This window comes from Pangasianodon hypophthalmus, chromosome 17 (genome assembly GCF_027358585.1).
Source record: "Pangasianodon hypophthalmus isolate fPanHyp1 chromosome 17, fPanHyp1.pri, whole genome shotgun sequence".
Taxonomy (NCBI): domain Eukaryota; kingdom Metazoa; phylum Chordata; class Actinopteri; order Siluriformes; family Pangasiidae; genus Pangasianodon; species Pangasianodon hypophthalmus.
Window position 1 is genome coordinate 5,703,127 of NC_069726.1, and position 16,193 is coordinate 5,719,319.

Sequence of the window (16,193 nt, forward strand, 5' to 3'; positions counted from 1 at the left end):
AACCACTCCACAGCTGCTCCTAAATCAGTGACAGGTCTGTGAAATAGGAAATACTTACACACAGACAGCCGTGTTGACTGATCTGAGATCAGCTCTCACTCGAAACCACGCCCACTTATTCATTCGGCTTTCTGACGCTACCTTCGTGTGTTATCGGAATTATGGTGCGTTCAAGTGACGTCGGAAAGATCGTAATTACGGGTTGAACGCACATGAACGCCACTACGAAGTCGTAATTAGGAGTGGGGAAACTCGGGATTTTCTTTGAGCTCTGAGTTTCTGAGTTAGGGTGTTGTGGCAGTAAGAAAGTTTACGGTAAATTTGTTGAAATTGAATGGGTATTTAGCAGTGACATGTCTTCGTCAGGGTTTTTTATATACAATAAAAAAAAGCTAATTGCCTGCACGAAATACGATAGCATTATAAAATTACGATATAATATGTAACGATAAAATTTACAGCAGCTTTTAAATTGATTAAAAACATACAACAGCAAAACACACCTGATTCGCATTTTTTGTTCTTCATTTTCTAGAAGTAAAGTTTTAAAAACCTTGCTTTTTTTTTTTTCCCCAAAAAAAAAAAAAAATTCCCAACTCGTAAACACGAATTTACCAGGAGCACTTGAACGCACAGTAATCCTACCGCCCACTACTGAAGCGGTAATTACGACAATGTCGCGTTCACATGCTTTGTTGTCGGAAAGAATACATTTTTCTTTTTTCTTTTTTCTTCTTTTTTATTTTACTTGTATTTTGTCACCATAACACATATTACTCATTTAGCTAGCTTGCTGACGATAATGGAATTTTGGTCAAATACAAGCTATTTTCAAGGTGTAAAAATGTACAGAAATGAATTTAACCAAAACGGTAAGCGCTAACAATTAGCTGCATTTAGGGAAAAAAAAATGAACAAAACCTGCCATTCAGTACAGAAGCTGTCCTCTCCGCCATGTTGAAAGTTTAGGACTCTTCCCATCTCGGAAACTCAGGTATTAAAATTATCTCCGAGTTTCCCAGTCGTAATTATGACCTGAAGGGTCATTCGTGTGCAACTTCCTAATGGGAAACTCGTATTAACGTTAATTTCCGGTAGCACGTGAAGGTAACATTGCGTCAGGTCCAAACTTCTCTTTTCTGTTTCCATGGTCACAACCTCCTGCATGACAACAGCTGCGGTGTGGTCACGTGGGTGGCACAGGGTGGCAGCAGTCACCCTTTAAATAAGCTTTGCCACCCCAGTTACCACCCCTAACTCATTTTTTGTGTTATAAGAACAACTTTATATCACAGATTTTTTTTAAAATGGCAAACAGTAGCTTTGAAGACCAGTTTCCACTGATAGAAAGAAAAAAATCAGGTTTGATTTTAATGACACTGTCACAGAATGACTTTTTTCTTAGAATCAGTGAACAAATGTAGATCATTTTAAACAAATTCCCTCAGTATTATATACTATTAGGCGATTAATATGGTGGTGCCACCTCTTAGTGTGCCCTTGCCATCCCTTATCTATAAATTGGACACAATGAAACACAATGTTAAAGCACTGCAATTAGCATCAGTCACCTTGGCGCTCTTCATCTATTTATACGAGAGCAATTTCATTTAGCACTGTATAATTGTCTAGACATGGCCACAGCCCTGTCAGCAATTAACCACAGAGTTAAGCTCACAGAGAAAGTGTCACTGATCACCACGCCCTGACGTGACTGTGACATTAACGTTAAGATTTAAGAGAATTTCAGGCCCACTGAAGTATGATGATCATTTGTCAGTTTTATTTTATTGCTGCCTTTTTTTTATTTAATATCATACTTCAGACAAAATGTCAGAATACAAGACTCACATTCTATTTGTATTTTTAGAGGTTTTTATGTCAGTGTTAGACTAGGAAAAGGTTTTATAGACCCTGTGAAGGTTAAATAAAAATGTGGGGTAATTTTATAGACATTTTATAGCCATAACTCAAAATAAAATATGTATATTTTCCCATCATTTTGGCTTGACGGCACAACCATACAATTATTATTATTATTATTATTATCATTATTATTATTATTGTACTAGTTGTACCATTTCCACAAAGCCACCTTGCAACACCATAGGAACAATGCACCAACATCCTACCAACCACCAAATGCCTAGAAACACCCTTTGCAACCACCTATAGTACCATAACAACATCCTGCCAACCACCTGGGACAACATAGCAACTGCAATAAAACACCCTTTGCAACCACTTGGACTCTCATAACAACTGCCAAGCAACACCATAGCAACTACCTGGTACACCATAGCAACTACCTGGAATCTCATAGCAACTGCCAAGCAACACCATAGCAACTACCTGGTACACCATAGCAACTACCTGGAATCTCATAGCAACTGCCAAGCAACACCATAGCAACCACGTACAGTAGATACATCCTAGCAACTACCTGGAATCTCACAGCAACTGCCAAGCAACACTCTAACACCTACCTGGTACACCATAGCAACCATCAAGGAACCACCAGGAATCCCATAGAAACCACGAAGCATCACTCTAACAACCACCAGGTGCACCATATCAACTTCCTAGCAACAACCTAACAACCACCTGTGATAACGTATCAACTGCCTAGAAACACCTTAGTAACCACCTAGAATGACATAGCAACCACCTAGCAACACCCTAGCAACCATCATGCATCACCCTAGCAGCTCGCTGGGCTACCTTAGCAAATCCGACAGTGACACCTTAGCAACCATATGGAATACCCTCGCAACCACCGAGCATGCACGTAGTATAACATAGAAACCACCTACCGACACCCTTCACTGTAACTGGGACACGGTAACAAAATTCACAGCATCACAGCAACCACAAAGTAACACCAGATGTAACCACCTGAGCTGACATAGCAATCACCTAGCAATAACCTTTTAACCTTTAAACACATTTTAACCTTTTATCATATTGACCTTTAAATATAATGCATTTAATGTTTGTAATGTTTTAATGTTAATTTGTACACATTTTTACATTTTAATGTTTAAAACAACCTTTACTCGTCTAGTTCAGTTCTAATGACCGAGGTAGATATTAGCGGTTTAGCGTTCATCAGCGAGAATTTGATTGCTGCATCATCGCAGTGGATGGTTGTGGTGTAAACAGTACCACAGCAGGTTCAAACAGTCGTCTCAGTGAACACCTGCTTGCGTTGATGAGCAGAGAAGCTTGTTTACTTCCATCACTAGGCGACAGGTTTCCTCATCTTACAGCTGGATGAATGTGTTCCTACAGTATGAGCCACCAGGACATGGTGCAGGGGGCGACATGGATGCATATTTGACTTGCCTTCTACTGTCTATCAGACATTAAAATCAGACATTAAGCAATTTCGTGCACAGCGGGATCTCTTTAGTGCTTGAAATGGCCCTAGCAAGTGGACACTGGGTTGAAAAGGAGACTGAAGGAATGCCACCCAGCCCGAGGTGAGGTACTCTTGATACTCCTAATGTAACTTTAGACATACAAAGATATACAGTTGAACTTTAACTATTCGCTCGGTTACTTTCAGAGCTGGTCATGCGGTTGCCGTGGCAGGAAATATCGCTTTCTTGCATGGAGGTGTCTCAGATATGAACTCTGAGGTGCGTAACACCTGAATAATGTCTGAATAATAAGATGAATAGATGCTTTAGATGCTGATATCTATCAGTTATAACAACCTTAGTGAGACGGTTTACTTTATTCTCTTTAGGAAGCACAGCCTGAGTATTTCAATGATTTTTACATGATTACAGGTAAGCGTTTGTCTGGAAAAAAAATCTAATTACTGTTATAATTGTAATTGTAGTTCCTGTCAAGTTAGTGGGACATGGCAGTACATTAAGTTTAAATATTAAAAACTGGTGAGTTGTTATTGTTAATGTCTCTTTCCTGTTTTTTTTTTTTTTTTTTTTTGGTAAGTTACCTCCTCCTCTATAACTTGGGAGATGATGCCTCAGAATGGAGTTGTACCGACTCCAAGAGAAGGCCACACACTTTGGTGAACAAAAAAAATAAATAAATAAATAATAAAATAAAATATGATGACAGAAATGATCCTATGATTTTATTTTCATGAAACTGTGTTAGGATTCAAACTGGCTCTTCTTTACAGTGTTGTCAAAGGGAAACTGTACTTATTTGGAGGCTCATGCGATCCTGAAGCAAACGAATGTCTTCCAGGTGTCTATTGTTTTGACATTGGTAAGCAATTATTATTATTATTATTATTATTATTATTATTATTATTATTATTATAATATCCATGATGCATCTGCTTTTAATTTGTGAGGCTTACTGAATAAGTCAGTGGTTCCTGACCCCAGTCCAGGAGTACCCCATTTCTGCGTATTTTGTTGTGCATAAAAAAAATTGGCGTACAGAAATAAAAAGTATCATTATGTGTATTGTGGTATTGTATTAAATTCTTTCTTGATTAAAAGTAGAAGTAGAGCGTGAATTAAAAACTACACTTAAATGTACTCAAGCAATTTGAACTCAAATTAGGAGTCAGGAAATTTTTGTAGAATGGTTTTGCACTTTTCGTTTATAGTATTTTGCATGACTCAGTTTTATATGAACTTTTTCATATAAAAAGTTACGACATTTGGGCTATGGCTAGAGCTCGAGTTCATACCTAATCAAGTCTAACCACTCTTATATGGTATGTATTAAATTTGTACGGGTTTAACTGGATGTTTTAAGAAAGGAATAAAACATAAAGGACCTGCGTGGATACATGGATACTGTGTGTGTGTATGTGTGTATGTATATATATATATATATATATATATATATATATATATATATATATATATATAGTAGATGGATAACAACACGGCTCTGAGAGTAGTTTTGGCTGTAACATAAATAATGCATTTATATCAATGCACTAGTTCTAATACGTTATTGTTCCTATAGTAACAGCTCATTCAGCTCATAAAACATGTTATTTAACAAAGAAAAAATGTATAACTTCTAATATGTTGCATATAGTGCAGTTTTCTGTTAGGAGACGTTTAATTTATATTTACAGAAGGATCCTTGTAACAATCAGTAAGTTTTCCGTCATTAGAAAGTCTTCAGGACAAACTTTGCAACTTAGCAACTGTCTAGCAACACCCTTAGCAACCACCTGGAATCTCATAGCAACTGCCAAGCAACACCCTAGCAACTACCTGGAACACCATAGCAACCATCTAGGAACACCCTTAGCAACCACCTGGAATCTCATAGCAACTGCCAAGCAACACCACAGCAACCACCTGGAACACCATAGCAACCACCTAGGAACACCCTAGCAACTACCTGGAATCTCACAGCAACTGCCAAGCAACACCACAGCAACTACCTGGTACACCATAGCAACCACCAAGGAACCATCAGGAATCCCATAGCAACCACCAAGCATCACTCTAGCAACCACCAGGTGCATCATAGCAACTACCTAGCAGCAACCTATCAACCACCTGTGATAACGTATCAACTGCCTAGTAACCATTTAGAATGAGATAGCAATGACCAAGCAACACCCTAGCAACCATCAAGCATCACCCTATCAGCTAGCTGGGATACCATAACAAATCCAACAGCAACACCTTAGCAACCATATGAGATACCCTCGCAACCACCAAGCATGCACGTAGTATAACATAGAAACCACCTAGCGACATCATTGTGAGCTTTGTAAAATTAGACAAGCTGTCTAATTAACTTCAAGTGAGAGGGAAAAAAACAGAGGCTGGTGAGGGAACAACAGTTTATAGCTGCTATAATGTAAGAGATAACAGGAGCAAACTTGCCAACATTAAAAATGTAACTATAAATGGTTAAAAATCAGGTGCGAGGTGTCGTTCACTAATAAATTAAAAATTGTAATTGTTGACATTATATAAGAGGAATTATACACTTGGGAAAAGGCTTAAAATAATCAAAAGGTTTGATGTCGGATTGAAGCGCATGAAAATATAGGAGTATATCCAGACATGTTGTAATGCACCACATGTTTAATCACTCAAACAGTTACATTGAGATGGGAGAAGCTACACACTGGAGGCGTGGCGCTGAAGACTCTCAGACACAGCTCAGCAGCTTTAGGGGATAATATCTACGTCTATGGAGGAATTCTGAATGGAACGCCTACAGACGACCTTATGATGTTCAACACAGGTCAGCAACGTATTGATAGATGGGATTCAGATCAGACGTATGGTCTAGCTCTAGGCCTACTGTGGTAGTAGTAGGCCATAGTATATGAATTACAGAATATGCTGCTTCTTGGAAAGCCAGCAGGTTTGTTAACATAAAGTCTAACATCTCAGCAATTTTGCACGGTACAGTACTGTGTGTATCAGATTTATCGGAGTTATAATATATTTCACCAAAGACTTTTTACTAAACACTTTTTTTTAGTGTCAATGATTTGGACACCTATCAAGACAAGCGGGACTCCACCATCTGCAAGGTAACGTCTTATGATTAATATTAGGGCTAGGGAGCAAGGCTACATGCTGATTTTAGAAAAAGGATACTAAACTGTACTTTATCTTGTCACTAGGGTGGCACCATCAAGCATATACGTTTTGTACCTTTAGTATATGTTTTATATAGAAAAGTGCATGTAGTCTACTTTTAAAAGTACAATGGTCGATTTTTTATAACTTACTTGTACAAATACACTGGGAAAACTGGAAAAGGAGTGCTTGTTTGTGTTTACATGGGCTTCTTGTTAGTCATTTTATAGATAGTCCCTAACACCCCTTCACTCCTCCAAATCTCAGTTTAGTTTTAATATCAGTAAGCGCCCAGCACAGCCGGATAATTCTCCACCCTGTGCTTCAAAAAAACATAATGACAAGAAACAGAATAAAACTAAAAGTAACAGGTGCAAAATAACACCTGATGGAGTCATTTATTGCTGGTGGATGGGAATGGGAATGAAACTGGACACAGAATTAGCAATGTTGGTCCTGGAAGGTATGAAAACTCATAAAACGAAATCTTTACAAAGGTTTGAATTTTCTGAGTGGCCTGCTGAATACAATATAATGAATCAAGTGGATACATTTATTATTTTTTTTATTTCAAAGGAAAACAGGACAGCATTTTGCTTCATATTATAGTGTTATAACTTGGCTTTCAATCAGCTGAATGGCCTATCCTGTATCCTGTAACAATGCATTAAAAGCTCGAAGCCTCATTACAGAGAAAAATAGGACAACAGAGGCAGTCTTGACCCTTCTCATAAATTAGTACGAGCCAAATTTTGCATAGCTCATCGTGTAGCTTTAAAATGATAATGATACTAATACCGGAGCTTAAAAGCACAAAGCGTAAAACAGGACTGTAAAGGCATTCTTGTTCATTCTCATAAAACAATATGAGGTGAATTTTGTATGTTTATAGTGTTGTAACTCAGCTTTCAAGCAGATGAATCATCAAGTGCGCTTGAAAATGATGTCATGACAGTCCTTGTTAATACTAACTCTGATTAGCATGCTAACTCTAGTTTAACCACTGGAGGTTCTGGGGGCGGAGCTTTCTGTAAATGGGTGGGAATGGTGCGGGTGGGCTCAAAGGAGTAAAAAAAAAACATTCAAATTGTATTCAATCCCAACTATTTTAACAGTTAGTGACAGATTTTGGCTTGGAATCTCTAAATTATGAATCTTTTAATTATGAAAAACAAATTATGGTCCATTTATGTATCTTAAATTATAAGGTATATCCATGTTTCCAGGTAAAATATCCCCAGCAACAAGGAAATGTACAATGTTTTCATTTTTTTCTTGCAGTTTTACCATATGCAATCCAAGCAGATTGTTTTTGGTGTAAGACTGCGTTGTTCTCAGAGTAAAAAGATTTTGATCGGAGTGAATATTTGGTGATGGTACAGCATGTGCAGGCTGTTGCCATGGTGCATCGGTAGCACGGATCATTTTCTTCAGCGACCTCATTTGAAAACGGAGCCGTCTATTTTTCATCAGGCCTTTTTGTCTGGATTTGGCTCAGGGTGGTAGTTCCCACTTTCAGGCTCTCCTGCTGCATTCATGCAACTCTGACATGAGTGTTTCTTTTATAGATATAACCACACATGTGCTGTAGTCAATGAGCAGATCTTCTTGTTTGGGGGATGTGAAGCAGATGGATCCTACTACAAAGACATTCATGTCCTGAATATAGGTAAATTGCTCTATTTTGTAAAGGTAATTCAGTATGCAATATGTTTCAAAAGTCTGAGTCCACCACCAGGAGCTATTTTTATTTCACCACATAAAACGGTCTAATAAACCGTCTGCTTCTTCATCTGGAGCTCTCTGTACTTCTCTGTGATTTATCTTCTTCTGCTTTTGGATGCCTTAGAGCAAGCATGTTAAAGTCATTTTAGGTAAAGAGACACTTTAAACTTTAGACAAACAAAAATCTGTTTAGACGAATAAATTAAGAATTAATTGTGTTTATTGATCAACGTTTATCTGAAAAGTGCATTCTCATTGCCCAAACAAATATCACCTACAAACAGATGAACAGATTCCATTACATAAAAAAAACATATTTCATATTGTTTCTTATGTTTATACACACACACATATATACACACACACACACATACATACATATATATATGTATGTATGTATGTATGTATGTATGTATACACACACGCATATATATTTATATATATATATATATATATATATATATATATATATATGTATATATATATATATATATATATATATATATATATATATATGTATATTAAATAGGAACACCTGTGACCACATTACAGTAATTGAATGTTTTAATATAAATACAGAATTACAAACATAAACCTTTACACCAGAGACATTGTTCTGTCCGTGGAATCCCCACATCTTTTCCCATTTTGTTGCTTAGCAACCAAAGCTACATAGCGTGGCAGAGTAATTGTTTGTAGCTAATATTATTAATAGTAAATTAAATTATATATTGAACACTGTATTTTTATCATATGGTTTTTGTGCTGTTTGAAAAAACCAATTAGCCACAAGAGGGTATGTGTTACAAACATATTATCATAGGTAAGGGGGTAAGAACACTCCCTTACCACTGTAACACACACCCTCTCCTGGCTTATTGCTTTATTTAGCCCCCTAGTATAATAGCAGAGACTAGCTCTTTTTCCAATCTTTTGATTCAATCAAAGTCCACAAGATGATTTTAATTTCAAACACAGATTCTAAATTCATTTGTTGGGATGCATTAGAGCTTGTAACGGGCTAGTCCTGGCCGATGGGTCTTATGTTTGACATAAGATACTTCTGCTGTAATCATGAACACAGTCCTGCTCTCATCCCAGGACTCTTATTCATCATATGCTCATACAGAACATCCTTTCAACACACACTGGATGTGAGAAAATCTGAGCAGAAAATCTCCTTCCTTTCTTAGAGACCCTGATGTGGCAGAAAAATGAGGTAAAGGGCGAGTCGCCGCTCTCCTGTGCTGGTCAGACCTTCACAGCTCACCATGACAAGGTCAGCAATACAATCTAAAGCAACCAATCGTGTAAAAGGTCTGCCTTTCTTTGCCCCGGTTATGAAAGCTACATATTGATTCGAGACATGCACGCTGTTTGTCTATCACAGGATATTTATTTGTTTGGAGGGATTATCCAAAGCCCAGATGGAAAAAATTCATCGACCAATGAAATTCACAAGCTGAGCCTGGGTAAATGCAGATACACGCTTAATTCATTTATGGAAATTGTAATTACAATATGTAATTATGTGATCACATACAGTGTAAGCATATGAAAAGCATGTGAAGGTACATGCACCATGTTAAACTCTGAAATTGCAGACAAGTAAACATCATTCAAGTAAACATCATGTGAAATATGTAATCATGTGAAAAATATACATGTGAAAAAGTATATATAAGAGTATGTTTATTCTATATCTATATCTATCTATCCATATATGTATATGTATGTGTGTACATATATATATATATATATATATATATATATATATATATATATATATATATATATATATATATGTATATATGGAGTGAGTGTGTGTGTGTGATCATTGTGGTTGTTGGTGCCAGATGGGCTGATCTGAGTATTTCAGAAACATCTAGAAAGAATATCTAGAAAGAATAAAAACACATGCACTACATCACTGAAAACTGAACGTAATCATAAATCAATTGTGGAAAAATTTTAAAAAAAGTGAAACATATCATGCAAAGGGTCTGAAATCCACATGTGTAAAATTCACAGGTACAAATCATGTGATTATTCATACAGTATGTATCATTTGTGTAAGGGTTCCCATTTTCAAAAGTAACACAATTAACTCCTTTCTGTTTTATCAGCAAAGTTGAAATGGAAGGTACCTCTGTATGTGGGGATTCCTCCGGCTAGACGTCACGGCCATGCAGCCTTTATTATTCATAGCCACGTATGTGTGTGTGTGTGTGTGTGTGTGTGTGTGAGTATATGTGTGTGTTAGTGTGTTTAGCAAAGAATAAAACTTTTTGTGAGTGTGCTGTTATAGGTAAATAATACACAACAGGGCGTGATGCGGCCCGGCGCTAAGCGGAGTTAGCCTTACCACCCCAATTGATTATTTTCATATAACAGCACAAGTCTGAAGTGTGTTATTCTGCTTATACCACAGCAAATTGCCAATGATTACAGATATTTAATTTATAAATGAACAACAGATCATGCTTTTTAACCTTTTATAGTTACATGCAATGTTATGGAATGTTGGAGAGACAAGTTAGTTCCTGTTATCACTTACATTATAGCAGCTATAAACAGTTCTCTCACTAGCCTCTCGTTTTTTTTTCTCTCTCTTGAAGTTAATAAGACAAGAAAAACGCAGGCTATGTTACCGAGAAAGCACAAACTCCTATGTTTTGAAGACTTTCCCCTGGGAGAAATCTTACTGACCTTTACAAAGTGCTGACGCTGGAGACTCCTTTTCCAGAAAGCGTCACGATTTTACTTTGTTTAAACAACTTTACTTGTTTAAAACACTTTTTTAATCCATTTCTTATTAGGCTTAGATTATGTGTTTACTCTGGACGAGCTGTTACTATAGAAACAATCACGTATTAAAACAAGTACGGTAATATAAGCCTAATTATAAGCCAACTGTCATAGGTGCTGTTATAGAGAATTAATTAATACCTTCTTAAATCTAAATTAGAGTCAAGAATTCAACAGCGCTGTGGTATAATACAGATTATTATAATCCACTAGTTTTTAACTCACTTCTTTCTTGCCTCTACATCTTACTGATACTAAACAATGACCATATACTGGCTTACCATATACTGTATGTATGGTTTGTTTTAGATGTATGTGTTTGGAGGCAGAAATGAAGAACAGGAATTCAACGACTTGAAGATAATGAGGTTAATCAACCCATCAGAGAGACAGCCCGGTAAAACAGTTGTGCATTTGCGATGTTCAAAGATGGATAAAGAAATCAAAATAACAGCTTCTTTATCTGTATTTGTGATAGTCATGAAGGAGATCCTATCTGAATTTGGGCTTCAGGGTGTCAGTAATAGGTGGGTGCCTTCACATTCAGACCCCACCATTAAGCTCTGAGCTTAGTCATATGAAAATGAAAGCACTGTAATAGTACGTCATTAGCTGAAACTGTACCCGAGCTTCCTTTTCATGCAAATTTCCACAAAATGGATGGGTTTCATTCTTAGTTTCATACGAGCCATTTTCTGTTATGTAAATCGACTGCACATGTTTATTCCTTCAGCTTTGTGCCAACGAAGGTTCCAAACGTGAGGTATGAGCTGAGTGAGACGCCGTTATCCGTGAGGATCGAGAGAAAAGAGGAAGCACAGGTGACATGCGCATGAGACAGATATTCTAAAACCTGTAATACGTTTCCAGAAGGTTCACTGACCAAATTTATTAATGATATGATACAATGTGTGGCGGTCTGGGGAAAACAGGCAAAAACAAGGATCAAAATTGGGTTTTCTGCTTATCTTTTATTCTTGAACACCTCAGCTTCAAGAAAGCACAAATATATTTAAGCAAAACAACATGGAATTGTTTTTACTTAGTCTACTTTTTAACCTTGTTTTGGCTGTCTTCCTGCAAATGTTAGAGCCAGTTTAACAAACACAGTCCGTCTGCTGAAAGATGTCGAAAACCATGCTAGCTATGTGTGTTTCCTCACAATTTGATCAAGTTTCTTGATCGTTACGCTCCATAATGAAAAGGACATTCCGATAATCAATCCAGTTTGTAATCAGTTGTCGTCAAAAAAAATCATCATCAAAACAAAGAAGAGCACTTACACGCTCTCTACAGACAACACCGGACAATTTTTTTAATGTTTAAATGACCTAATAAGCAGATATTAATAGCAATAACATTATTCAACAGAACAGAACTGTCAATGAATCAGCGATTATTTCAGTACAGATGTTAGCAAGAATCAAAATCAGAAGATGAGGCTTTTACCTCAGGGGATGAGACAGATACTAATGTGGATGATGATGATAATCAAAGCAAGAACTTATCTACCACTTATAATTCTTTAAAAATTATCAGTAATATTGTTTTTTTTTTTTAGGATAAATGTATGTAAAAGTAGGCCGGCATTTCCTTTTGATAGCATGTCAGCTAATACTAAATCAGGGACTTCTGGAAAGAAAAAAAGAAAAAAAAGCCTGCTATAAAGATTGACCCTCATGATTTTATTTCAAATTTGTATTTGGAATCATATTTATTACATTAAATGAAAAGCAAATTAAACCAATAAATAGCGGTTGCTTTTAGACAGTCTAGGTGTTGCTGTATTTTAATTGAACTAAAGGAAATATTTCATTTAGAAAGAAAAAATTAGAGTACTAAACGGCAAAAATTTAAACTTGTGAAGTGATTTCCCAAGCTGCCACACATATCAGGTCATCATTTTTCACCATATGCTACTCTGATTCTGCAATACAAGATGCTCCAAATTTTTAATTGTATACTGTGACCAAACTGAATGGGTGTTTTGATGAATCACATCATTTACACATCATGTTTTAATACATCAGACAACACAGCAATTTAATTACCAGATGATATGTTTATGTCAGGCAGACTTTTGTCAATGTCTTTGTCCTGTCTAGGCGACAGCTTATCAAGATTTCGCCACAGTACGAGGTGAAGCAATGACCCTGATCCATAAAGCTTTTGCCATTTTAGATGAGCAGTTCCGAAAATTAGACAGGTACTGAACAGATACAAATGCACTCGCCGAAAGCCTCACACAAGAAAACTGAATCAGGCATTAAATGGATTAATCCACAGATAGAGCGAAGACACTTTTAGTGATGTTTGAGAAATCGCTGATTTTGTTAAAAGCTTCATCTGTGTGCCAGACTAGCAGAGGATTAATATACATGTTCCCTTGCAACAGACTGCGGAAATAAATCAACTCTTTTTTTTTTTTCAGAGAAAAGTCTGATCTTTCAGAAGCAGTGGAAGCGCTGCGTTGTGAGAGACAGGCCATCGATGAATATCACCAGAAACAGAGCCAGGTGTGTCACATTTATTTGTGGCTCTGTCATGGATTTATTTGCACAAGATACACAGCTGAGGTCAGACAATTGAGCCGAGCATCTGAGGAAAAAGGCCTCAAACAGATTGACCTATTTCCCAAAACAGATGTGTGTGGTTTGATGCCTTTCGAAACAATGTGCGTTTGTGGTTCTGGTTTGACAGGAACTTCAGGAAATGCTAGAGAGACACAGACTTCAGAACGAGGCTTGGCTACGAGCTCGGGCTGAAGAGAATGATAAGGAGAGGAAGGAGCTGTGCAAACTCAGGGTGTGTGACCACAAGCAGTTACTCACCACACACTGTATCCATTTGCTATTTATATATCCGAGTGTCGGACTAGGAAATAGATCCACATATAATAATTTATATTCTCCACTCAAACAGTTGGAAAAACTACTTCGTTCTCAGCAAACTTCTTTAAAAAAATTACGATTTTTATTTATTTCTTTAAAATAAATGTGAGTTAGCATACTTCATTTTTTTCTGCCTTTTTTTTTTGACCAAATTTTAATATATGGATTTGGGGTCATTGTTGCTTTGGGGCTGTTTAGTCAGCTTTTAGTCCAGGGGCACTTAAAATGATTAATAATCCTATGAAGAAAAAAATGATATTTTAGCACAAAACATGGTTGCCTCTGCCATATGGTTACAACTTGGCTATAGATGGATTTACACTGTAATGACCCCAAAAATAAATCTAAATAAACACAGAAATCAATGTGGGGCACATTTGTGTTGGAAATTTCAGGCTCTGAGTTTGAAATCTATGGTCTGAATCGAAGAGAACAATGCACATGCCACACCTAAGGATATAAAGTAGAAAAAATATTCCAGTGTGTCCAGCCCTTATAGACATCACAGGAAGATAGATTCTCTCCAGGGGAGGTGTCACTACATATTAAATTGGGAATATCTGGAAATAATCTTGAAATAAGTGTTTTGCAGAACAAAAAAAAAAAAACTAAAAAACTAAATAAAAAAATCTGTTTAAATGTAGTATATACTACAGGATCCTAAAGTATCAAAACACCACCCATTGCATGTGTTAGTCTTTTCGATGTATTCTAGACTTGAATATAAGTAAACAAAGCACCAGGAAACATGGTCCTAAGAGTAAATGAGTGCAGTCCAGAAGACATAATCTCAAGGGATTAGCCATCACCATCAATCACCACTCAAGGGAATCATACATTTGCATCATACCAGTCCAGTTCAGACTTAGCCATACATTCCAATATGGCGGCACCACAATAATGCAAAGTCGGCCATCAATTCTGTGCAGGAGGAAGTGCTCCATGAGCAGGAGAAGCTGAAAGAAGAGCAGTGCAACATCCAAAAACGCAGCGAGCACCTCCTGTCCATTATGCAGCAGTTCAAAGGCATGTGAAGACACTGTCTCTATGGCAACCGGAAGGAGGGGAGAGGGGGCCGAGTTTTTTGTTTTCCATCGCAATTCTTCAATGTCAAAGCGTGCTCGGCTCACGGGCCGCGTCGTCTATATGGACCATTGCAGAAATGCATACGTGGAGAGTATATTTACATAATTACCATTTAGCTTTTGTTCTGCAGAGAGACAGATGGCATTATGTAACTAAAAAAAAAGCTAATTTGACTATATAAGCAAGAAAAATGCACAGACATTTAGAACCGAGACCCAGAAGGAACGAATTCCAGTAAATAGAGAAATTTGAATTGATTTTAATTCATATTCTGTTGAATATAAATTGATTTAACCTTACATACAAAGCTATTGTCTCTTCTTTGTTGTTGTCCTTATTGGACAAAATATAGATAACACACACATTTTAAATAATGTAATGCTATTAATCTGATAATGTCATGTCTGAACTTTAGGTAAATGAATGATTAAGCCTGGATTATTGTCTGAAATATAATAAAAAGCTAAGGCATTCCTGTCAATGGCCTCAACCTTTCTGTTTTGGCCAGACGTCTGATCAGTATGCAAGGTCTATTCTGCTACCAGTATAATAACTGTCTTAAAATGTCTCCTGGAAGCAATTCTGGGCTAATTAACATTTAGAATTGTCATTCTTTTTCACTGGTTGTATTAGCATTTTTTTTACACTGAAAGGATTTGTTATACTATGTATTAATCATGGGAATCATGGGTATCATGGGAATCAGTGGTGTTTGCAGGGTTTTTAAAGATGGGGTGGCAAAGGGGTGGAGCCACATAATCAAGTATAGGACAAAGTTGTGTTTGTGGAACATCTCATTTGTTCCTTAGTGCAAAATGAGTGGCACAAAAATAGATGGATCAAAAATAACTATAACAAGCCTGAATAAATCAACAGTCATTCATTCATTCATTCATTCATTCATTCGTTCAGCTTAATGCTGATCAGGGTCACGGTAGATCTGGAGAACACTGAGGAACACTGGGCATGAAGTGCATCACAGGGCACTACGTACACACTCAGTCACACACTCATTCACACCTAGTGTCAGGCAGTACAGCTACTGGCATATTTTTGGAGAGTGTGAGGAAATCCAGAGGAAATCCGTGCAAACACAGGGAAAATGCACAAAACTCTGCAGAGATAGTAGCAT

At 36.9% G+C, this 16,193-nt stretch overlaps 1 protein-coding gene across 3 annotated transcripts; it reads left to right on the forward strand.

Annotated features, from left to right (window-relative positions):
* Nucleotides 1–71: 71 nt before the first annotated feature.
* zmp:0000001301 (actin-fragmin kinase) lies at nucleotides 72–15,492 on the forward strand. Of its 3 annotated transcripts, XM_034312414.2 has the most exons (18): nucleotides 72–3,482; nucleotides 3,569–3,641; nucleotides 3,752–3,794; nucleotides 3,961–4,039; nucleotides 4,154–4,242; nucleotides 6,061–6,207; nucleotides 6,451–6,502; nucleotides 8,120–8,220; nucleotides 9,470–9,555; nucleotides 9,667–9,748; nucleotides 10,403–10,488; nucleotides 11,394–11,481; nucleotides 11,563–11,611; nucleotides 11,818–11,905; nucleotides 13,190–13,290; nucleotides 13,516–13,600; nucleotides 13,785–13,889; nucleotides 14,905–15,492. In XM_034312414.2, the coding sequence occupies exons 1-18, from the start codon at nucleotides 3,421–3,423 to the stop codon at nucleotides 15,007–15,009; spliced, it is 1,521 nt and encodes a 506-aa protein (XP_034168305.2). In that variant the 5' UTR covers nucleotides 72–3,420; the 3' UTR covers nucleotides 15,010–15,492. The 3 variants fall into 3 exon arrangements, with proteins under 3 accessions (XP_034168305.2, XP_053097121.1, XP_034168301.2); XM_053241146.1 differs by having other exon boundaries at nucleotides 13,516–13,889; XM_034312410.2 differs by lacking the exon at nucleotides 14,905–15,492 and having other exon boundaries at nucleotides 13,785–14,093.
* Nucleotides 15,493–16,193: the final 701 nt, after the last annotated feature.

What these genes read in the sequence shown, in the direction of transcription:
- zmp:0000001301 (XM_034312410.2), top strand. Translation starts at nt 3,421, where the DNA reads ATGGCCCTAGCAAGTGGACACTGGGTTGAAAAGGAGACTGAAGGAATG. An exon ending in AGAGAAGGCCACACACTTTG is followed by an intron (nt 4,040 to 4,153) that starts GTGAACAAAAAA and finishes TCTTCTTTACAG; the next exon opens with TGTTGTCAAAGGGAAACTGT. An exon ending in CCTTATGATGTTCAACACAG is followed by an intron (nt 6,208 to 6,450) that starts GTCAGCAACGTA and finishes ACTTTTTTTTAG; the next exon opens with TGTCAATGATTTGGACACCT.